The sequence below is a fragment of the Oncorhynchus clarkii genome, chromosome 17 (assembly GCF_045791955.1).
Source record: "Oncorhynchus clarkii lewisi isolate Uvic-CL-2024 chromosome 17, UVic_Ocla_1.0, whole genome shotgun sequence".
Classification (NCBI taxonomy): Eukaryota; Metazoa; Chordata; class Actinopteri; order Salmoniformes; family Salmonidae; genus Oncorhynchus; species Oncorhynchus clarkii.
Genome location: NC_092163.1, coordinates 34,723,259 through 34,748,189, shown reverse-complemented (window position 1 = coordinate 34,748,189; position 24,931 = coordinate 34,723,259). Strand labels below are relative to the sequence as shown.

At 40.7% G+C, this 24,931-nt stretch overlaps 1 protein-coding gene across 1 annotated transcript in view; it reads right to left on the bottom strand.

The window, feature by feature from the left end:
• The window catches only part of LOC139370743 (copine-9-like), a 193,592-nt gene that overhangs the window by 107,124 nt on the left and 61,537 nt on the right, over positions 1-24,931 (bottom strand). Inside the window, exons 5-7 of the mRNA XM_071110413.1 lie at positions 13,819-13,858; positions 13,536-13,538; positions 8,324-8,400 (exon numbers count right to left, since the gene is read on the bottom strand). Of these exons, the coding sequence (XP_070966514.1) occupies positions 8,324-8,400; positions 13,536-13,538; positions 13,819-13,858 (120 nt within the window). The remainder of the gene's footprint in view (positions 1-8,323; positions 8,401-13,535; positions 13,539-13,818; positions 13,859-24,931) is intronic.

Here is a 24,931-nt window from a genome sequence, read left to right as displayed (position 1 = left end):
GTGGCAGTGGTGGTGGGTTCCCCTAGTAATCCCCTGCCTTTGAATACCACCAGGCTCTCTTTGTCCCTTTACTTGAGATCTGAAAGCAGATAATCGCACTGTCTGATGCCATTTTAGAGAACAGAATGGAAAAGATGAAACAGTTTATCCCGACTGAAATGTTGGTGATAGAGACAGAAGGAGACATTATGCACTCTCAGTTGCCATAGAAACATGCACATCAAGTCAGAGGAATATGTAGTGTGTGTGTGTGTGTGTGTGTGTGTGTGTGTGTGTGTGTGTGTGCGCATGGTGTAGTGTGGTCTCTACTGTGATCAATACCTCTCTCTCTCTCCCTGCCTTGGTCCCTCTTATCGTCACACTCCATGGGAGTGTGAGTCTTTGCATGGTAGGACACACACACACACACACACACGGTCAAACACTCTTTCAGTCAGCACCAGTCAACCAGTATTTGCTAGTTATCTCCCAACATAGTGACATAGAGCCAGAACTGACAGAAAATGTGTGGCAAGACAGCATTTGCCCCAGTACTTTTCAATCTGGTGTGGCGCTGCCACAACACTTTCAAAGCAGCAGAAACAAACACATTCACCAGACATATTCATTAGTTCACTCCATAGAAAAATGTAGAAAAACGTTTTGCTATGGAAAAGAAAGCAGGCGTGTATTTTCTTACATTTCAGCCCGTTTGCCTCTTTTCTCAGGTGAATACAACCCTGACCCTGGGATTTTACGCGGTAATTCTCAGTTGCATTCACTTGTCAGTTACAGTGGGCTCCTAGCTACAGGCAACAGAGCCTCATTAACCACACCTCTCAACAACTATGTCTGGATGCATCAGCACCTTGTTGTTTGACTGCACTCTGCACTTGGTTTCTTTCTTCGCCCTCACTCCTCTCCAGTCTGTGGAATCTGACTTTGTGGCTATGTTATCTAGTGGAAAACCCTGCCTGCCTCGTTGCCTGCCTCATGAGAGCGCAAACACACAGTTTAGTCATCCTCTAAAACTATCTAGAATGATCCAATCTATAGCAGCTAACAAAAATACTAAAGTTAGCTTCATAGACGCCAACTACTTTAGAGCTTTTTTACAAAAGTATCTTCTGACCAGGGGAGTTTTGTTAAGAGCCCTGATGCTTGCTCTAAACATTAACACACATCATTGTGGTACTGTTTTGGAAACATAATAAATGTATCTTTCATATCAGCTTGTTTGCGAAAGACATAAGGAAGACATATGTTGCCACCTGTGCTAACTAGCAATATAGCGTGCTCCAAATACCTGTTTGTAAGCTAACTGGGGAGGAAGTGTAGTTTGTCAACTGAAGGCACACACAGTGTATGGATCTGTGCAAAACTGCATTTATTTATTTTTTTAAATATTATTTCTCACTGACATGAAAAATAAGGGGCCATTTAAAACCGTTAAAACACAGCGTCGGAATTGTAGCCAAATGTGGGCGAATGTAATGGATAAGGGTTTTTCGACAGCTATCTTTAGAGCAGCCTAGCTAGATAGCTAACATTAGCTAGCTAGGATGATGCAATCATGCAGTCAGCAGTTAACATGAATCATTTAGACTCACTGAATATATGTGTTTGGCACCGGATAAAGAAGATGAAATGATCTGCTGCTGCTACCCAAGGCCAAGGGATACTGAAGTTCCTGAAAAGATTAGTCAGACAGTTTGCTAGTCCAGTAGTGTTCATTGGCATATTATTTTATTTCCATTGCTTTTTGAGACGCACATCTCACTGACTTAAAAGTGAAAAGAAATACAAATTTCGCCACAGAGCAGTCTACACAGACTATATGAACACATTGGTCCAACCATAACAGATGGCTAATGCAGAAAGAGAGAATTGATGGATTCTAGCACCACCATAACATTCAAAAATACAGAAACAGGCAGTCATCATGGAGTTGTCTTTTTCGACTAGTGAGTGCATAGTGACACCTACTGATATGAACTGGCAATGCAGGTTTTATTAGAATAGTGCAATAGAATGAGTGACAATCAATCAAATCATGAATGATTGAATATATGGATTTTACAGCCAATCAGTTCCTACAGTGAGCTCCAGGGAACCAACCTCTGGTGGGCCAGATACAGACCAGGACAACAACACAAGGTTGCCTTTTTACAACGTCTACTGTGTATAGTGTTAAATGTAACCTTGCCTTACATCGCAGAAGAGCACTGTAATCAGATGAAAAAAGAATACCTCCGGAGGTAGCGCACGACACTCGCCAAATAGCTGCCCCCCTTAAAGCAGGGCAGTGTGAACAAAATTGTCTCATTGAGCAAACACTTCTACAGTATAAATGGTAATAGCAGAGCTCATCCCTGCCACCAATAACATGTAAAATGTAGATCATACAAATAGGATATGTTTTTGAATGTGTAACATTGTGTGGTGAGTTCAGAGGTGACACCACAGTTACCAAAGTGGTGGGGGGTTATCAGGTAATATGGTTAAAAATCTAACTTGGCCCTGCCCTAGGGATGATGAAAACATTATTAAAACCCTTTACACAGACAAAGATACAACAACAACAAATTGGACAAAAACTACCAGGACTGAGGTTGCTGTATGCAGGGTTGCATCGTGAGGGTTTGCAGCTGTAATTAAAAATATACTCATACAGTATGTCATCACTATTGTGTGTTAAATGATTAATTCCAGTCAATAATCTTGGATTAAAAAGGCATTGGTCGCCTAGCCACCTGAAGTGTAAATATAAACCAAATTTGTTCACATTCTCAGAACACAAATAACGGTCCCTATTTTAGGCTATAAATGCATAGCTTAGGCTATAAAAACATGATGTTACGTTTCCCCTGGCCCAGGTGGGATAAGAGCGCATAGGCTTCCCTAGGCTACCTGCAGCTAGGGTTGTTATCAGTAGGCTACAGTTAATCAGACTGAAGCACAGACTAATTGTGCACGTTGATATTTTGATGGCGGGTATGAGCGTCCATATAAAACAGCTCCTCTCCTCACTTCTCACTTATACCCACGTTTTCAGTCGCAATTTGCTTTTACCACATGTAATGATTTGCATGAAATTGATACAAATTAAGCATGGTTTGTTGTAATGTTGTAAGCTAGGCCTAGCATACATTTATATTTGTATGAGAGGGTTAATCGTACATTTTTGATAAGCTAACGTTACTTGATGAAGGCACGCTGTTATAGCAACTCTGTGCTTTTGTCTTAAAGCTCAAATGTAATGAGCGTAGCCTGCAGATGAGAAAATAAACCCTTTAATTGTCTGCACATACATGCTTGTGCATTGTTGCATTATTCAGGAGTGTAGTATGTTTTAGAAGAAAAGTTTGTCATTGTTGAATAGTTTGTGCTTACTGGCTAGTAGTAGCAACTGTGATATTTACGGTAAATTTGAGCTGCAGACCAAGAATGTTGCGTTGCCAGCCACAATGAAATGAAAGGCAAGGACGTCATGTTAATTGAAAAGTAGCATTCTCTTTCGCCACCCCGCTTCTCAGACTCTCCTTTATATCTCGTAGTGGGAATAGGGCCTCAGAGTTTGTGCTTTATGGCATTGTGCTGTTGTCTGCTACTCACACCAACCACAGAGAGAGACAACCACAGAGAGACAGAGAGACAGAGAGACAGAGAGAGAGAGAGAGAGACAGAGACAGAGACAGAGACAGAGAGACAGAGAGACAGAGAGAGAGCGAGAGAGAGAGAGTATATGGTATTGATTTTACAAAATGTAGCTTAATTAGATTAATATTATGGTGTTTCTATTACAAGAAAAACAAAAAACAAAACCCTCAGGGTTTCCGTTAGGAAAATATGGCACTGTACAATGTGACCGGTCGGGAGTAGGTTACTAAGTGACTGCGAGTGAAGAGCAAAATAATCCTAACATTTCCAAAACCTAATTGTAGGCTAACAAATACCCAAACAGAGACCCAAACATAAAAATCGAATTGATTTATCAAGACCAGTCCCCATGCTTGTCTCAGAGTAGCACGAAACGGTGCTGAAATAGTTGACCACACACGGGTAGGCTATTGCTTCAAATCCTATTATAACAATTGAATGACTTTGGGTGTTCCAGTAAGCAACAGTTTGTCTTTTATTAGCCTACTTTATTCCAATATTTCTGTCATTCAGTGATATTTATTCCCATAGTTATTATTTTGTATTCTTAAAAGAACTCCAGCACAGAGAAGAGAAAGGAGCGTTGAATAATTAAACATGTCGGTAAAATACTGTTAGACTTGGGGATTATCGTCACGGACAGTGCTATTCGCCTGTGTTACACAGAACGCGAAAGCTCAGGAAAATGGACAGGTACAGTAGGCTACAATACTGTAAAGTAGACCTAATAATGCTAAAAAATAATGCTTAAATACATCGACTGCTGGTCTTTACTGTATGCTGCACATTTTTACATTGTATTCCATTTCCAGCTTCACTATTCAAGCCATCGACTCACTGATGTTTGAAGTTGATGAGCGATCGGCAAAGGCAATCTGCTGGCATCAACGGCACAACATCAACACCACTCTAATCACAGTCAGAAGACAGTTGAAGAAACTTAAGTGGACTTATGGTAAGGCTCTGTAAGACATTTTATATATATTTATTTATTATTTTTGTACAGAACATAAACCATGTGTGTTCTCTTGTTTTGTACTGTTCTGTAGTTTCGACCCAATGATTCATCTGATAAACAAAGAACTTTGCGTGCTGCAGGCCCAGGCATGGATTAAAGCTGGTGAGACATTGAATGACTTCATCAAGAGATATGCTGGACCCTATGTCAGAGAGGTGTTTTTGGGACCACAAAGTGTCTATTGTCCTGCTAATAGCCCTTGTGAAAAACAAGTGTTTGGAAACATGTTGTTATCTAATATCTAAGGGGCTTTTATATAATTATAATGCAGGGTTAATAATTACCCTCCTTGCCTGCCCTCCTTCTTGGCAAGAGGCTATTGTCCTGCTAACAGCCCATCATGGGTGTATGGCTTCTGTTGTATTCCAATGTATTGAATGAGTGTATTAATTACAGTCATTTACCATTCTCATTCTCAGAGTGGAAACATTGTTTGCAGAGTTCACAATCTCATTTTCAAGTCCTCTGGTGGTTACAGTCCTAACCCTGGAACGGGTTGCACCATAGTTTTCATCAAGCCAGCTTCTTTCTATGTCCATTTTGCCTGTTATCTTTGGTCGCAATGCCATTTAAATATATATATTTTTTTTAGATAAACAGCTCGTTTTTTAATGCTAACTGTATTAAGAGTGGAATTTGAGGCGGGGTGAGGAGTACTGGAAAGGTGTGACTCCAGGTTACAATAGGCCATAAGTATTCAGCAGATTGCTGATTGTCCTCACTTTGATTATGCTGTAATAACATACTGTAGCACCATGACCAGGATCTCTATTAATTTAAGTAAGCAGATTAGGGCTTTCAGGAGGAACAGAAAATTGTGTGTCAGTTCATAAACCATGTGCCATGGAATCGGTACATTGAAAATCTCTTCCCAAACATTTTGCAATTTATATGGCAGAGCTGTCCATTTTTTGGTCCTTAAATGAAACTGATATATATTTTTATTTATCACAATTTGCTTTAACCAATTTTGGTCTTCAATGCAGGGCTGACAGACAAGTTCTTTACTCTTTCCCCCTTCCACTTGATAAAGGTTCCAACTGATAAAGATTTTTTTTTTTTATCAATTAGTATATTTGAGTTTAACCACAATATTTGTTGTATTATTTGTTCTGTCTATTCTGGTGGATTAAACTGAAATTGCAACCAACTTTCTATGGCTTGTTTAAAAAAATAACAATATTTTGGAGATTATTTCGTTTTCAAATAACCGAATGTGAGCGATTGTAATCTGGATAAAGTGAAAAAGACCATTCTTGAACATGGGGTGAGACATTCTTACTAATTTGTAAATAAAGCCAGTTTGTTATTTAGAATTACTTAGAATTATTTATCTCTGTTTTTAGAGGGAGAGAAACCAAAACCACATGTCAAGTGTAATTCCCCCATTGTATTTACCCAATCTCTTAACTCCAGGACCAGTTTTTTGTTGTTGTTGCCTGACGCAGGACGCTAGTGCCAGAGAAGTGAGACTCAAAAAAAAAACGCCTCCATTAATTTACAAAAAGATAGTAAATTTGTGCCACAGTTTAGACTACCGATAGATCAGCATTCTAACGCCCCCTTGTGATAGTGTGGTGCAATGACAGAATGCCATCATCTCCCACTAATGGTGGCGGCATAAGCTCGTAACTTTTAAAGGAAGAACCATCATAGCAACTCTGTGCTTTTGTCTTAAAGCTCAAATGTAATAAGTGTAGCCTACAGATGAGAAAATAAACCCCTTAATTGTCTGCACATACATGCTTGTGCATTGTTACATTATTCAGGAGTGTAATATATTTTAGAAGAAAAGTTTCTGTCATTGTTGAAAAGTTTGTGCTTACTGGCTAGAGTGGCTACTGTGATATTTACGGTAAATTTGAGCTGCAGACCAAGAATGTTGCGTTGCCAGCCACAGTGAAAGGTAAGGCAAGGACGTCATGTTAATTGAAAAGTAGCATTCTCTTTCGCCACCCCGCTTCTCAGACTCTCCTTTATATCTCTTAGTGGGAATAGGACCTCGGAGTTTGTGCTTTATGGCATTGTGCTGTTGTCTGCTACTTACACCAAACGCAGAGAGCAAGAGAAAGAGCAAGAGAGCGAGAGAGGCAGAGAGACAGAGACGCATTCAATCAAAGCTGGTCAGTGTGTTTTCCCGGATATATAAAATGTTGTAATTGTTTCCTTGCAAATTCAATTTTGGAGTTCTCAAAACCTTGGCTATTGAATTGAAAAGGGCCCAATTCCATCCTGAATCTATTACATATAAAATAATATATGCCATTTTAGCAGAAGCTTTCATCCAAAGTGACTTAGTCATGTGTGCATAGATTTTTTACGTATGGGTGGTCCCGGGAATCAAGCAATGCTCTAGCAACTGAGCTACAGAGGAACACATGTATTAGGTGATTCACTGGGCCAGTGTTGTGCGACTGACATGGGTTCAAATATAATTTAAATCATTTCAAATACCTTACACTTAGATATAAGGTTTCCAAAAGTGTTCTTCGGTTGACCCCATATGAGAACCTTTTTGGTTCCACACAGAACCCCTTTGGGTTCCATGTAGAACCCTCTCTGGAAAGTTTACTCAAAGGGTCCTGCTAACAGGCTAACTACACCACTCGCGTCACGTGAATAATATAGAAATCTATATTATTAAATTACTGCACCCGCACTGCTCGAGCTCGCCAATGAGCGTCTGCGTTGCCAAGGGCTAAAATAGAAGTCAGTTCTATTTCTGACGCAGATCGCGCTGCAAGTTCTGCCTCTCGGACCTCCTCATTGGTTTATAGAAGCAGGTACCCACGTGGGTGACTGAAGGCGAACGAGGTCAGTGGCGGTAATGCACCTAATTTATGAAAGTTGCCAATGATAATATAAAGTCAAGACAAGAAAAAACCTGGAAGGAGGAGAGATGACTAGAAACTATTTGGTTGACCGTTTTATGTGTGGATTAATTGGTGGAGTAGAGGACCTTGTGCATTTCATGTAAAATAACAACTCAATGTTTATATCCCAGGACAAATTAGCTAGTAACAGCAAGCTAGCTAAATGGGACAAATTAGCTAGCAAGTGCAAGCTATCTAGCTAAATTGCCATAAATGTGTAATGCTTTTGGACTTCAAATTCACCAAATTAATATAATTGGTTCAGAGTTTGTTTTGATATTTTAACCTGCGTGTCATGATCGTGTTTGGTGTGGGGTGACAAAATACATTTATGCACGATGGCGCACGATGGCGCACGCGCCCAGAAGGTTTGGGTTCTGTGTAAGGGGACAGCCAAATAACCATTTTAGGTTCTAGATAGCACCTTTTTTTGAAAGAGTGTAGCTGTGCTTGATTGAGCAAACCCTAACCCACCTGACCTTCCAGACAGGTCTAGTTTCCACTATAGCATGTGTTATTGCCTCAAGCTCTCGTAAAATACAATCCTTCTCAGCTGGAGTTTTGACGATAGATTCATCTCCAGTTACATGCCTGTTGTACAGTGGAAGTCTCCGGGCTTAGACACACCAACGATTGTGTTCTTGTTTTTCGCAATCTACGAGGCAATGCGAACATTGTGAGATTCTGGAAGCCTGTCAAATGCGGAGGCGTACAGTAGCAGATCGTGTTTTGATGCATGCTATTACACAGCAGATACACAGTAGATATTTGATAGACATATTGGTAGACTTACGAGAGGGTTCTCTCCAGCCGACTGCCTGTGGAACCGATGATCTCCCCCAGAGTGCAGAACATCTGTCCCAGGAAGTCCTGTAGAAGGAGGGGTACCATAATTAGCACAACACCTAGCTCCTATTATGCTCTGCATGGAGGGGCATCAGTATTAGCACAACACCTAGCTCCTATTATGCTCTGCATGGAGGGGCATCAGATTTAGCACAACACCTAGCTCCTATAATCCCATAGTCTCACATGCCAGACAGGCTCTGATCTTATTGTTACGTTTTTACAGATACACTGTATGGACGGGAAAGAGGGTTTGAATCATGGGTGTCATGCATCCTATAAATCTGAGGGGGCAAATAGTATGTGAGGATGGCTGGGGAGGAGTTGGTCCAGAGGGGGGCTGGAGTTGGAGAATTTAGCGTTTTTCAAACACCTGAAACAGCTTGTTCCTGCAATCTAGAACTTAAAAAATACTGTATGTTTATTTGTATGCATACCTAAGGATGCCTTGTTAAAGACTACCAAGAAACACTATGTGCAGCCTGATCACCAGAAACACATGTCGATTTCGGACGTTTGAGAAGGTCCTGATGACATCGATATATGCCACCCTCGGCGCTCACCCCCCCCCCCACAAAAAAAAGAAATATGTGGCATTATTGGGACTGACCTCACAACACTGACAGCCAGAGCATGCTGTTTAGACCGACCACTGTGCCACAGTAGCTCTCAATTGTCTTGCAAGCAGGGAGAGTATTTGATACTAAATGGAAACGGATGAAATGGATGTTTTATACTTTCCCTAAACCATAGCCCTAACCTTAATCACTTGGAATTAATACCTAAACTTAACCCTTTGAGTTGTTTCTGTTTAAACCCTGTAGCCATGCGGAATGAACCCGGTAACCACGCTGAATTAATGGGTAAAAATGTGATGTTCATCCACATTACGTCATATCCCGACTTGAAACTATGAGACCAGGTTGTTGTGTAAACCCTGCTTTAGCCCACTGCAGTAAAATATTGAAAAGATAATGTCAACCATACAGGTCATTCATCTGAACCCTTAAACTTGACCATTATAAAATGAAGGACACCTATGGCACGGCAGCTGTTGAAAGTGCCTACTGTCCGAGGATCATGGTTCACTGTTCATACAATTTTGATTGATACAATGCAATATATCCTGTGGAAATCAATCAAGGTCCCCAGTAACGATATATGTAATTCCACATACTGCACTACTTTTGACCAGAGTCCTATGGGTCCTAGTCAAAAGCAGGGAATATGGTGCCATTTGGGATGCATTCCATACATTTGCGCCATACAGGGTAGCACTTTAGTTTACAGTGCTGAAATAACAGGGTAACAATAGGAAACAACAGGGAAATAAGACGACACCGACCAGGTAAGAACATGGTAATAACCCATTAATAGTTAGTATGAAGCTTCTAAGTACTAATATAAAGTTATATGAATTTTCCTGGTTGTTATGTAGAAACAATTATTTGTTACTGAAGATAAATCAATAATCGAGACCAATAAGCAAAGTTATGTAGTAAGTATTTAAGGCAATTTCCATCTTCTCAGCAGCACTGTCTATACTTATTAGGAATGTACTTGGAACTTTTGAAGAAATACTGTTTATTTAACAGAAACATATGAGAAACTACATCATACTAACAGTGCCTTCAGAAAAGATTCATACCCTTGACTTATTCCACATTTTGTTGTGTTACAGCCTGATTTAAAATGGATTAAATACAACAACAAAAATCTCACTCTTCTACACACAATACCCCATAATGACAATGTGAAGACATGTTTTTTGAAATGTATTGAAAATTAAATACAGAAATATCTCATTTACATAAGTATTCACACCCCTGAGTCAATCATTTGTAGAAACACCATTGGTGACGTTTACAGCTTTGAGTTGTCTTTAGGTATGTCTGTATCAGCTTTGCAAATCTGGATTCTTCCGTGCAGATTTTCTCAAAGTCTGTTAAATGAAATGGGGAGCGGCGATGAACAGCAATCTTCAAGTCATTCTCCAGATTTTCAATGGAATTCAAGTCTGTGCTTTGGCTGGGCTAGTCAAGGACATTCACATTTTTGTTCTGAAGCAATTCCAACGTTGCTTTGGCTGTATGTTTGGGATCATTGTTCTAAGGTCGTTTGCACTCTGAAGCAGATTATAATCAAGGATTTGCCTGTATTTGGCTCCATTCATTGTTCCCTCTATCCTTACCAGTCTCCCAGTCCCTGTCTCTGAAAAGCATCCCCATGGCATGATGCTGCCACCACCATGCTTCACGGTAGGGACGGTGTTATATGGGTGATGAGCTGTGCCTGGTTTTCTCCAGACATAGCGCTTTGCATTCAGGTGAAAAAGTTACATGTCTCATCAGACCACAGAATGTTTGCCTATTGATCTCAGAGTCTATCAGGTGCTTTTTTTGCAAACTCCAGGTGTGCTGTCATGTGCCTTTTTCTCAGAAGTTGTTCCCTTCTGTCTACTCTCCCATAAAGCCCAGATTGTTGAAGTGCTGTTGTCCCTCTGGCAGGTTCTCCCATCTCAGCCAAGGAACTCTGTAGTTCTGTCATAGTGGTACTTGGGTTCTTGGTCACCTCCCTGACCAAGGTCCTTCTTGCCCGGTTGCTCAGTCTGGTCGGACGTAGTGCTGAGAGATTAGTTCCATATTTGTATTTATTTCTCCAATGATGGAGACCACTGTGCTCTTGCAAACTTTTAACACTCTAGAAATGGTTTTATATCCTTCCTTAGATATATGTCTCATCACAATTATATCACGGGGATCTATGGATAATTCCTTGAACTTCATGGTATATTCATGGTATAGTTGACATGCACTGTCAACTATGGGACCTTATGTAGACAGTTGTGTTTCTTTCTAAATCATGTCCAAACAGGTGGACTCCAATCAAGTTGTAGTGACATCTCAAGGATGATCAAAGGAAACTGGATGCATCTGAGCTCAGAGTATGATAGCAAAGGGGTGTGAATACTTATGTAAATTAGATATTTCTGTATTTCAAAAATTTCTAAAAACGTCTTTTCACTTTGTCATTATGGGGTATTGTGGCAAGATGGGTGAAAAAAAAGTATATTGAATCCATTTTGAATTCAGGCCCACTGTATGTGTGCTAACTTCAAAATGTACCTTTTTGATCTGTGCTTGCAGCTAGGTGGTTACTTTGTCGTTGCTTGTTTCATAGTCGTTGCTTGTTTCTGTCTTGTTTCCATCTTGTTTTGCCGTTGATTCCTTTATCTTTCCGGTCATTATCCAGTTATTTCAGCAATGTACTTGAGTAATTATTATGTAACTTACTGGTCATTTCTTTATACAGTAGTTTCAGTGTACCTACTACGGGGCTTTGACACTGTATTCTAAAGCAAACAGCTGTTTCCCTGTTACCATATAAATTACTTTCTTAATATTTTCACCATAGTTTCTGTATGCCTTACTGTCACTTTTTTTTATAACTTGTATATCAAACTTTATGTACATCACACTTAATTTGATGCAATTTCTCCCTAAACAGATGAACACAATCACAAGTTATTAAGCCACTATGTTCATTAATGGAACTTAATTTATTGTTAGTGTAGCCGGTCTGGGCCTATGTGTGAATGCGCTGGCTACTGCTCTCTGGCTTTGGTTCTGCGTTCATGTAGATTAATTGGACACAGGACACACTGCTGCCGGTTCTGGTCTTTTATTACTGGATGAGATTGAATAAATGCAGTGCAAAGCAATTACATGAAATGGCAAACCTCTCTATGCTGCAAACTGTAACTAGGCCACTCAGGAACATTCAATTTCATGTTGGTAAGCAACTCCAGTGTATATTTGGCCTTGTGTTTTAGGTTAATGTCCTGCTGAAAGGTGAATTTGTCTCCCAAACAAGGTTTTCCTCTAGGATTTTGCCAGTGCTTAGCTCTATTCCGTTTCTTTTTATCATAAAAACTCCCTAGTCCTTGCCGATGACGAGAACACCCATAACATGATGCAGCCACCACTAAGCTTGAACATATGAAGAGTGATGTGTTGTGTTGGATTTGCGCCAAACATAACGCTTTGTATTCAGGACATAAAGTACACTTCTTTGCCAATATTTGGGCAGTTTTCCTTTAGTGCCTTATTGCAAACAGGATGCATTGGCCTCATGGTGAAATCCATGAGCGGTTTCCTTCCTCTACAGCAACTGAGTTAAGAAGGCGCCTGTATCTTTGTAGTGACTGGGTGTATTGATGATATACCATCTAAAATGTAATCAATAACTTCACCATGCTCAAACGGATATTCAATGTCATCTTCTTTTTTTTTTACCCATCTACAAACAGGTGCCCTTCTTGGTCTTTGTGTTTGAAATTGAGTCCATGCAATAAGCCATAACAAAAGGGTTGAATACTTATTGGCTCAAGACATTTCAGCTTTACATTTTCTATTCATTTTTTTTAATTGAAAAACATAATTCCACTCTGACATTATGCGGTATAATGACAAAATATCTCAATTTAATCCATTTTAAATTCAGGCGGTAATACAACAAAATATGAAACAAGTCAAGTAGTGTGAATACTTTCTGAAGACACTGTTTGTGGGGAAACAATTAAGAAAGTTATCGTAATATACCGGGGAACAGATCATTGCTTTAGAATACAAGTTTTAAGGCCCCATAAGTACACTGAAACTATGGTAAAACTATAAAGAAAGTAATAGTAATTTACATAACAATTACTTAAGTAGAGTGCAGAAATAACTAGGTAAAGACCGGAAAGTAATAGGAAAAAAACAGCAAAACAACACAGCAACGACAAAGTAACTACCCAGCTACAGTACAAGCAAAGACCCAAAAGGTACATTTTGAGGTTGTACTGTAGTTCCTCAAATGTTTAATTCCTAATAAGTATAAACGGTGCTGCTAAGAAGAGGGAAATGGCCTTAAATACTTAACTTTGCTTATTAGCCTCTATTATGGATTTAAAAAAATTCTACATAACAACCAGGAAAATTCATATAACTTTTTATCAGTATTTAGCAGCTACATACTAACTATTAAAGGATTATTACTGCGTTCTTACCTGTTCGTTGCCGTCTTATTTTCCTGTTGTTTCCTATTACTTTCCGGACGTTACCCTGTTATTTCAACACTATAAATTAAAGTGCAACCCAGTTATTTTGTTGACTAACCTTCTGCTCATCCACAAAGGTTTGCAATTGAGAGAGAAAAACATATCTGTTAGTTGGAAATCTGCAGAGACAAAAAACAAACATTTCTTAATTTTTTTGTTCATTATTCCAACATTCTCCCCTTGAAAAAACGAACCAATAAGTAATCAAATCAAAGACTAACCAAATGTAACCTCTTTAATTCTCCCTTGAGAGTTCATGAAGTAAATAGATACATACATATTTGCATGCCACATAGTTAAGTATGCTTATATCAATTGTATGAAGTCACCAGTATGCTTACATGTTTTGAAATGTTTGAACTTCTGGTGTCCACATTGTACCTGTAAGAAATAAGAACAATAAATCAGCACCTGATAATGGGTTGAATCCACCAAAAATACAAATGACAAATTAACACTTACAAAATACAAATGAACACTTGCATATGTACATTCCATATTTAGCTGCTATGGGGACGAATACATTCAAGCAGCATATTAAAAACTGGGTTAATGTTGTCAATTACATTGGCAAGTAAATATTTGCCAGGGCATATATTTAATTATAAATCAGATTATTTGACATGGGGGAGATGTGGGAAGCGAAAATGATTTTTTTGCCAGCTAGCTAGCTAGCACGCTGCTAGCGGAGAAGCCTACAGCCAACTGGCAGGCACAAAACAAGGTAATGTAAAATAAACCTAAACTTTCATTACATGAAGCTATTTTTAAAATATGCAGTTGGTTTTCATTGAAATTAGCTAACAGTGGTGATGATGTTTTAAAAATAATGTAATTGTCAACGAGAGTTACTGCTAGTCTTATAAGGAGTTGTGGTCAGTCTCAGCGACGCTGACACCAACTCCTTGTAACTCTTTGTGAGACTGTCGTAATATGGACACCGCACATGTAGGTTTTTTAAAACTATTTTTACTAGAAAACAAGGTGCTATCATTCCTTCTGCCCTTGAACAAGTCAGTTCACTGTAGGCCATCACTGTAAATAAGAATTGGTTCTTAACTGATTTGCCTAGTTAAATAAAAAAATACTTGTTTCAGCAAATCTGGGAGAAACCCAAAACTAATTTTATATCAATGATAATATACTAGTTACTAGTTACACTATATATACAAAAGTATGTGGACATCACTTAAAATGACTAGATTTGGCACACAGCCATGCAATCTCCATAGGAAAAATGTCAGTAGAATGACCTTACTGAAGAGCTCAGTGACTTTCAATGTGGCACTGTCATTTCCAACAAGTCAGTTTGTCAAATTTCTGCCCTGCTACGGCTGCCCCAGTCAACTCTAAGTGCTGTTATTGTGAAGTGGTAGGCCACACAAGCTCACAGAATGGGACCGCTGAGTGCTAAAGCACGTAACATGCAAATAATCTTCTGTCCTCGGTTGCAACACTCACTACCGTGTTCCAAATTGCCTCTAGAAGAAACGCCAGCACAATAACTATTTGTCGGGAACTTCATGAAATGGGTTTCCATGGCAGAGCAGCTGCTCACAAGCCTAAGACCACCATGCGCAATGCCAAGCGTCGGCTGGAGTGGTGTAAAGCTCACCGCCATTGGACTATGGAGCAGTGGAAATGCGTTCTGTGGAGTGATGAATCATGGTTCACTATCTGGCAGTCCGACAGACAAATTTCGGTTTGGCGGATGCCAGGAGAACGCTATCTGCCCCAATGCATAGTGCCAATTGTCAATTTTGGTGGAGGAAGAATAATGGTCTGGGGATGTTTTTCATGGTTCGAGATAGGATCCTTAGTTCCAGTGAAGGGAAATCTTAACGCTACAGCATACAATGACATTCTAGACAATTCTGTGCTTCCAACTTTATAGCAACAGTTTGGGGAAGGCCATTTCCTGTTTCAGCATGATAATGCCCCTGTGCACAAAGCAAGATCCATACAGAAATGTTTTGTTGAGATCGATGTGGAAGAACTTGACTGGCATGCACAGAGCCTTGACCTCAACCTCATCAAACACCTTTGGGATGATTTGGATCGCTGACTGCGACCCAGGCCTAATTGCCCAACATCAGTGCCCGATCTCACTAATGCTCTTGTGGCTGGCTGAATGGAAGCAAGTCCCCGCAGCAATGTTCCAACATCTAGTGGAAAGCCTTCCCAGAAGAGTGGAGGCTGTTATACCAGCAAATGGAGGGCCAACTCCATATTAATGCCCATGATTTTGGAATGAGATGTTCAACGAGCAGATGTCCACATACTTGTGGTCATGTAGTGTAGTGTTAAAGTAAACAGCAGGTAAAATTCCAGACTGTTAGTTAAACCACAAACAAATTTGAATATTCGCCTAATGTCAGTTTATGTGACAAAACAAGCATTGTACAGTCTAAACCGCTGTGAAATATACAGTATTTCTATTACCAAAAATATTGTGTTTTCAGCTGTTTGAAGCTGGTGTACAAAACCGAAACTTAAGAATGGGAAGCATAGAAATAGCGTACATAGAACACATCTACCACTTCTTAGACCTTATTTCAATGAGAATGACAGCTCAATTAATTAACATTTCCATGTGAATTTGAAAGTATTCAGACTGCTTGACTTTTTTTCACATTTTGTTACGTAATAGCCTTATTCTAAAAATGTTTTTTTTTTTGTTATCCCTCGTAAATTGACACACAATACCCGATAATGACAAAGTAAAAACAGCTTTTTAGAAATGTTTGTACAAAACTGAAATACCTTATTTGCACAATTATTCAGACTATTTGCTATGAGACTCGAAATTGAGCTCAGGCGCATCCTGTTTCCATTGATCATCCTTGAGACGTATCTACAACAAAGGCACACACCTGTCTATATAAGGTCCCACAGTTGACAGTGCATGTCAGTGCAACAATCAAGCCTTTCTCCATAGAGCTCAGATACAGGATTGTGTCGAGGCACAGATCTGGGGAAGAGTACCCAAAAATGTCTGCAGCATTGAAGGTCCCCAAGAACACAGTGGCCTCCATCATTCTTAAATGGAAGGAGTTTCCCAGAGGCACCTAAAGGAGTCAGACCATGAGAAACAATATGCTCTGGTCTGATGAAACCAAGATCTTTGGCCTGAAAGCCAAGCATCACGTCTGGAGGAAACCTGGCATCAAACCCTATAGTGAAGCATGGGGGTGGCAGCATAATGCTGTGGGGATGTTTCTCAGTGGCAGGGATTGGGAGACTAGTCAGGATCAAGGGAAAGATGAATTGAGCAAAATACAGAGAGATCCTTGATGAAAACCTGCTCCATAGCACTTCAGGACCTCAGACTGGGGTGAAGGTTCACCTTTCAACAGGAGAACGACCCCAAGCACACAGCCAAGACAATGCAGGAGTGGCTTTGGGACAAGTCTCTGAATGTCCTTGAGTGGCCCAGCAATAGCCCGGACTTGAACCCATTAGAAAACCTCTGGAGAGACCTGACAATAACTGTGCAGCGACGCTCCCCATCCAACCTGGCAGAGCTGGAGAGGAGAAGAATGGGAGAAACTGGTGTGCCAATCTTGTAGCGTCATACTCAAGAAGACTTGAGGCTGTAATCACTGCCAAAGGTGCTTCAACAAAGTACTGAGTAAAGCCTCTGAATACTTATGTAAATATGATTTTATATATATATTTTTTTTATATAAATTTGCAAAAAAAAACAGTTTTTGCTTTGTCATTATGGGTATTGTGTGTAGATTTATGAGGAAAAAAACTATTTAATCAATTTTAGAATAAGGCTGTAACGTAACAAAATGTCATCGCGTCATCAAGCTCGAGACCCTGGGTCTCGACCCCGCCCTGTGCAACTGGGTACTGGACTTCCTGACGGGCCGCCCCCAGGTGGTGAGGGTAGGCAACAACATCTCCTCCCCGCTGATCCTCAACACTGGGGCCCCACAAGGGTGCGTTCTGAGCCCTCTCCTGTACTCCCTGTTCACCCACGACTGCGTGGCCACGCACGCCTCCAACTCAATCATCAAGTTTGCGGACGACACAACAGTGGTAGGCTTGATTACCAACAACGACGAGACGGCCTACAGGGAGGAGGTGAGGGCCCTCAGAGTGTGGTGTCAGGAAAATAACCTCACACTCAACGTCAACAAAACTAAGGAGATGATTGTGGACTTCAGGAAACAGCAGAGGGAACACCCCCCTATCCACATCGATGGAACAGTAGTGGAGAGAGTAGCAAGTTTTAAGTTCCTCGGCATACACATCACAGACAAACTGAATTGGTCCACTCACACAGACAGCATCGTGAAGAAGGCGCAGCAGCGCCTCTTCAACCTCAGGAGGCTGAAGAAATTCGGCTTGTCACCAAAAGCACTCACAAACTTCTACAGATGCACAATCGAGAGCATCCTGGCGGGCTGTATCACCGCCTGGTATGGCAACTGCACCGCCCTCAACCGTAAGGCTCTCCAGAGGGTAGTGAGGTCTGCACAACGCATCACCGGGGGCAAACTACCTGCCCTCCAGGACACCTACACCACCCGATGTCACAGGAAGGCCATAAAGATCATCAAGGACATCAACCACCCGAACAACTGCCTGTTCATCCCACTATCATCCAGAAGGCGAGGTCAGTACAGGTGCATCAAAGCTGGGACCGAGAGACTGAAAAACAGCTTATATCTCAAGGCCATCAGACTGTTAAACAGCCACCACTAACACTGAGTGGCTGCTGCCAACACACTGACACTGACTCAACTCCAGCCACTTTAATAATGGGAATGGATGGGAAATGATGTAAATATATCACTAGCCACTTTAAACAATGCTACCTTATATAATGTTACTTACCCTACATTATTCATCTCATATGCATACGTATATACTGTACTCTATATCATCGACTGTATCCTTATGTAATACATGTATCACTAGCCACTTTAAACTATGCCACTTTGTTTACATACTCATCTCATTTGTACATACTGTACTCGATACCATCTACTGTATCTTGCCTATGCTGCTCTGTACCATCACTCATTCATATATCCTTATGTACATATTCTTTATCCCCTTACACTGTGTACAAGACAGTAGTTTTGGAATTGTTAGTTAGATTACTTGTTATTACTGCATTGTCGGAACTAGAAGCACATACATTTCGCTACACTCACATTAACATCTGCTAACCATGTGTATGTGACAAATAAAATTTGATTTGATTTTTGATTTGAAATGTGGAAAATGTTAAGGGGTATAAATACTTTCCGAATGCACTGTATTGCAGCTTTAATGTGCTGCATCATAAGTTAAACCATAAACATATATTAATGCACTTCATCATTTAGTACAGGCAGCCTCAACCAGGGTTTGGAATAGGGAACAGAACAGACAACGAAAGTGATCTATACTGCTGTCATGACTCTCTCTCCTTGGTGAGGAACAAAGGTGCCAGATCAGCGTGGCAGTCAGTAGCCACGCCCAAGTGAGCTCAGAGTTTGTGCCAGTATGACGGAAGCCCCCTTTAGCCAGAGTGCTTAAAAGACCGGCGTAATAGACAGCATGAGCTGAACATTACGAAGTGATTGGAAACTATGAAAACCAGACCAAGACATGCCGGGTTGCTTCTGGCGTGTAAAGTGGTCGGAAGCTGATGTAACAATATGCTGGGTTCGTTGTCTGAGTCAGGCGCAGGACACAGGTTCGAGAAAAACACAAAAGTCTTTCCTCAAAATATGAATACAAAAAAACTGAATATCTTCAACAAGGAAACATCCCGTAAAGAGAAAACCCTCCAACACACACAGTAACCCAAAACAATCACGGACAAAACAGAAAGGTAGACGAGAGGTTAAATAAGGAACATAATAAGGGAATAGAAATCAGGTGTGCGTAATCAAGACAAAACAAAAGGAAAAAAGGAAACACGGATCGGTGATGACTAGAAAGCCGGTGACGTCGACCACCGACCTCAGCCGAAGTCGTGCACATCATCATCTGCTCATTTATCACTCCAGTGTTAATCTGCTAAATTGTAACTATTCGCTCCTATGGCCTATTTATTGCCTACCTCCTCATGCCTTTTGCACACACTGTATATAGACTTTCTTTTTGGAGTAAAGGTGGTCTAGAATTGTTTTCCCTCTGGTTGCACATTTTACATTCTGATAGAAATTAGGTAAAACTGATTTAAGTTTCCCTGCATTGAAGTCCCAGGCCACTTGGAGCGCCGTCTCTGGATGAGCATTTTCCTGTTTGCTTATGGCGGTATACAGCTCATTGAGTGTGGTTTTACTGCCAGCATCGGTCTGTGGTGGTATGTAGACACCTACCAAAAATACAGATGAAAACTCTCTAGGTAGATAGTGTGGTCTACAGCGTATCATGAGATACTCTACCTCAGGCGAGCAAAGCCTCGAGACTAGATATCGTGCACCAGCTGTTGTTTACATATATGTATAGGCCCTCGCCCCGTGTCTTACCAGAGGCTGGTGTTCTATCCTGCTGATAGAGTGTATAACCCGCCAGCTGTGTGTTCTTAATGTCGTCATTCAGCCACGACTCGGTGAAACATAAGATATTACAGGTTTGAATTTCCCGTTGGTAGGATATACGTGCTTTCAGTTCATCCCATTTATTTTTCCAGCGATTGAACATTAGCTAGCAGGACGGAAGGCAAAGGCAGATTAGCCACTCGTCGCCTGATCCTCACAAGGCACCCTGATCTTTTTCCTGTGAAATCTCTGTTTCTTTCTCCAGTGAATGATGGGGATCCGGGCCGGGTCAGGTGTCTATAGTATTTCCCTCCCGTCCTATTCATTGAAGAAAAACTCTTTGTCTAATCTGAGTTGAGTAATCGCAGTTCTGATGTCCAGAAGCTATTTTTAGTCATAAGAGATGGTAGCAGCAACATGATGTACAAAACAAGTTATGAACAACGTGAAAAAACAAACAAAAGTAGCATGGTTGGTTAAGAGCCGATAAGACGGCAGCCATACCCTCCGGCGCCATTATGGACAATCACTGTTGCATTCGGAGCATGTGATTAATACAATTTGATTTGATTTGATACATAACCCACACAGAACAGATAAACATCATGTTTAATAAATAAGCAGCGTGTATATGGATATGAAGGAGGAGACAAGAATGACAAAGACAAATATATGGAGATGGAGTGAATGGTAATGAATTCCAAAAGAGGATCGACTGTATGGACTGAAGTCCCCCATGCCCTCCCACCCCCCTCCTCCACCCACGGGGAAAATTTGACACATTTTTCCTCAAGGCTACCTCGTCATCCCCATGGAGTTCTCTTAAGTGCCAACATACCGAGTTCCTTTGAAAGGGCTTTTGTTCATGTTCGACAAAAGGAAATCCACTTGCTGTTAAGCTGAACATAATGTAGAATATTGTGTTTTCTTCATCTCCACCGGACCTCTCTCTCCCTCCCTTTCTCTCTGCACCCACTCATTCCTGTCCAAGTGCTTTTGAAGTTAAACCTTGGAAGATGGTGCTCTACCTCGCGCTAAATAGAAACAGTGACCTTGCCAACACCTGGGTCCTTTGGATCGATTTGCCCTTTTGAAGGAGCTCTTCAATAAGACACGTTTTCTTGACTGTAATTAACAAGATGAGGTCCTCCGGGACTCCACGGTATAGTCTAAATTAAATACAAAAGCCATTTAAAGGGCAGCTAAATCGGGTACTTTGATAGTTGATTTTATTGATGGTGTACATAGTGTTGATAAGTAGGCAATTCCCTGCACGCTTCAAGACATACACCTCTATTAAATTGGATTCCCAGGAGAAATGACTGCCATGTTCAGTGAGTGACAAGGCCCTTGGATGAGATTCAGGTCAGAGAGCCAATTGCTGTCCTAATAGGATATTGCAAAGCCCTATGGACCCACCAGGTCCAGGGACGATATACAGTTGAAGTCGGAAGTTTACATATACCTTAGCCAAATATATTTAAACTCAGTTTTTCACAATTCCTGACATTTAATCCTAGTAAACATCCCCTGTCTTAGGTCAGATAGGATCACCACTTTATTTTAAGAATGTGGAATGTCAGAATAATAGTAGAGAAGAATGAGAAGAACTCCAATACCTTGACTTTGTTGTCCTTAAGGCATTTTGCCACAACTTTGGAATTATTCTTGGGGTCATTGTTCATTTGGAAGACCCATTGCGACAAAGCTTGAACTTCCTGACTGATGACTTGATGTTGCTTCAATATATCCACATAATTTTCCTTAATCATGATGCAATCTATTTTGTGAAGTGCACCAGTCCCTCCTGCAGCAAAGCACCCCCACAACATGATGCTGCCACCCCCATGCTTCACGGTTGGGATGGTGTTCTTTGGCTTGCAAAGCCTCCCCTTTTTTCCTCCAAACATAATGATGGTCATTATGGCCAAACAGTTCTATTTTTGTTTCATCAGGCCAGAGGACATTTCTCAAAAAAGTAAGATCTTTGTCCCTGTGTGCAGTTGCAAACCATAGTCTGGCTTTTTATGGCGGTTTTTGACCAGTGGCTTCTTCCTTGCTGAGCGGCCTTTCAGGCTATGTCGATATAGGACTCGTTTTACTCTGGATATAGATACTTTTGTACCGGTTTCCTCCAGCATCTCACAAGGTCCTTTGCTGTTGTTCTGGGATTGATTTGCACTTTTCACACCAAAGTACGTTCATCTCTAGGAGACAGAACGCGTCCCCTTCCTGAGCGGTATGATGGCTACGTGGTCCCATGGTGTTTATACTTGCGTACAATTGTTTGTACAGGTGAACGTGGTACCTTCAGGCGTTTGGAACTATAGTTTGTTAACAAGAAATGTGTGGAGTGGTTGAAAAACAAGTTTTAATGACTCCAACCTAAGTGTATGTAAACTTCTGACTTCAACTGTAGGTAGTGTAAAATGGTGAGAAAGATTGAGTTGTCAAAATGACACTGTCAAACACAAAGTCACGTATAAAGAGAAAGATGTGTTAATGTTACAATGAATGCCTTCACTCTTTAACTCCTTGATTCCCACCGTATCCCCGGTGCACTTTGGACTTCTAACCCTTTTACATTGTGTGTTTGAGCTACAGACTTCTGTACCATTGGATTAGTCTATTTCTTATGCATCTGCATAGATACCAACCGCTAGTCTGTCTGATAAATGAGGGCTGAGCTTGATCCCGAAGGGTTCCAGGGCAGGGTCTTCTCACAAAAAAACTTCTGTAGACTCTGACATACACGTACATTACATGTAATCTGTTTTGTTCTATGACACTCACAAGCCACACAAGAGTAGTTAGGAGGTAAGGAGCTTCTACATAGATCATAGGAAATTCCAGGACATAGTGTCTATAATACTGAAATAAACTCACATAGTTGCTGTCACGAATTCCAAACTCACAAAGTTATCACTGACTTGTTGGATATTCATTTCATTTCCCACTGAGCAAACCATTTCTGTACTAAATGTATGTTTATAAGGTCTTTGTTTGGCAGACCTCGGTAGATCTGAATGCAACTGTTTTGCGTTTCACTTGTAGCCTTGGTTGACCTGAAAAGAAAATGGTGAAACATTTCATTGTGATGCTAAAGATAATGGCTGGACATGCAAAAGTAGTGAAGAAATGCAGAGGTAGTGAAAAAAATGCAGATTTGCTGGGGTCCTCGGGCCTGATGAGGTTTTAACAAAAGGGCTCATAAAGGATTATGTTGCTGTCCCTCTAGGAGAACCCTTTTGGTTCTAGGTAGTTTCTTTTTTCTAAGGGCTTGGCTTGGTCCTGTGAAAATGTAAGAAATCATTCAAAAGTATTTAGCAAAAGAACTGAAAGCTAGGGGCTAATGTGTATCATGGGGGAAAGTAGAGGGGCTCTCCTGAAGACCAAGAAAGCTATAGAAACCACATTATCAAAATGGCAGAGAGCAGAGCTCCCCACCATTAAACAATAAGCTTTCTACAGTATCTCTAAACTCCAGAGCCTTTCTCACTTTTATTATTATCTCCCTCCCTACTCTCCCTCTTTAATGAATCATCCATCTCTCTTGATACATCACTTTTAATCGGAATTCCCCCTTACTCGCATACTATAAATCCCATCTCTGGCAATGTAAAATTTAATGCAGAGCCTGGCTTCAGTGGTATCAAATAAAATTACCGCACAGTAGGATAAGCCTGGAAATGATGGCAAAATTAGATTTAGCGCCATGAGGAGTGATAGACTCGCCCAAAAATTGGATAGCCCTCATTTACATGGCAGACCACAGACAAACGTGGGGCAGTTCTTTGTAATTGAGACAAAGGACCGGCATTAAACACATTGTGATATCCTGGGAGATGGGGCATGAATTACCACGAATTACCACATTGTTACAAAGAAAATCCTAACGAGAGGGAAACATTATTGTTTTCTGTTATGCGCATTTGCTAGCTGGGAGGCAAATGGTCCTATTCAGAGGCCGAATATACAAAACCTTAATTGCAGGCACGGATCAACGCATAGGCATACCTGGGCTGACGGGAAAACCAGAAAAAGTGATAGCGGCTAGGGGCCCATGGAATGGGTTATTATCCGTGCCCGCTTAATTACATTTATCAACAACAACAACAACAAAAGCCCTTTATAGGCTGCTGTAGCCACAAACCAGTAGCACAGCACCAACTCTGGCTCTTCAGTTCTTCTATTATTTTAGTTCTACACCACTGATACAGGGCTGTGGTGGGATAGGCTGCCTTTGATACTAAGTGAACCACTATCTTCAATAATTGAGGCAGAGCTAGAGGCTCCTTCTACTTCCATCTTGGTATGAGTCAAGAGACTTGGCTTTATTTGCCTTTTGGCCGCAGGAGGAACAGCACTAGACAATTCCAGCATCACCGTCAATCCCCCCTAGACTACAGTCAAGCATGTTCTGGAAGAGTTTAGCAACTACATGTTATATAGAAGCAAACTACTGTATAGGATCAACAACTATAGATTTAAAAACTATAGGGTCATACTATAGCAGGGGTCTCCAACCTTTTCTAGTGTGAGAGCTGCTTAAAGAAAAACAAAATAAGTTGCGAGCTACTCGTTTCTTTCTAGCTTTCAAATAGGTACATTCTCTTTTTCTCTTACCTCCAACAACCCTTCCTTTGTGTACAAGAGATGTTTTTTCTGTCAATATACCTGGTAGAATAATGGTTCATTAACAACTCTAAGGGGTTTTTGTATTTTCCCGAATTCTGGTTTTGGTTTTTCACTTTCAGAAGAGAAACTACAAAATGAATACTTTTAGATTTTTAAGTGTAATTCCACTTCAATTGCACATCTAGGAGAGGAATGTGTTTGGCTAGCAATGTTTCTGTACAGCTGCTGCACATGTCATGACTGAGTAAAAAAAAAAAAAATCCCAGATTGATACAAATAATCATGATACAGTTCTGTCAAGTAAGCCTACTTTGCAGTTAACTGT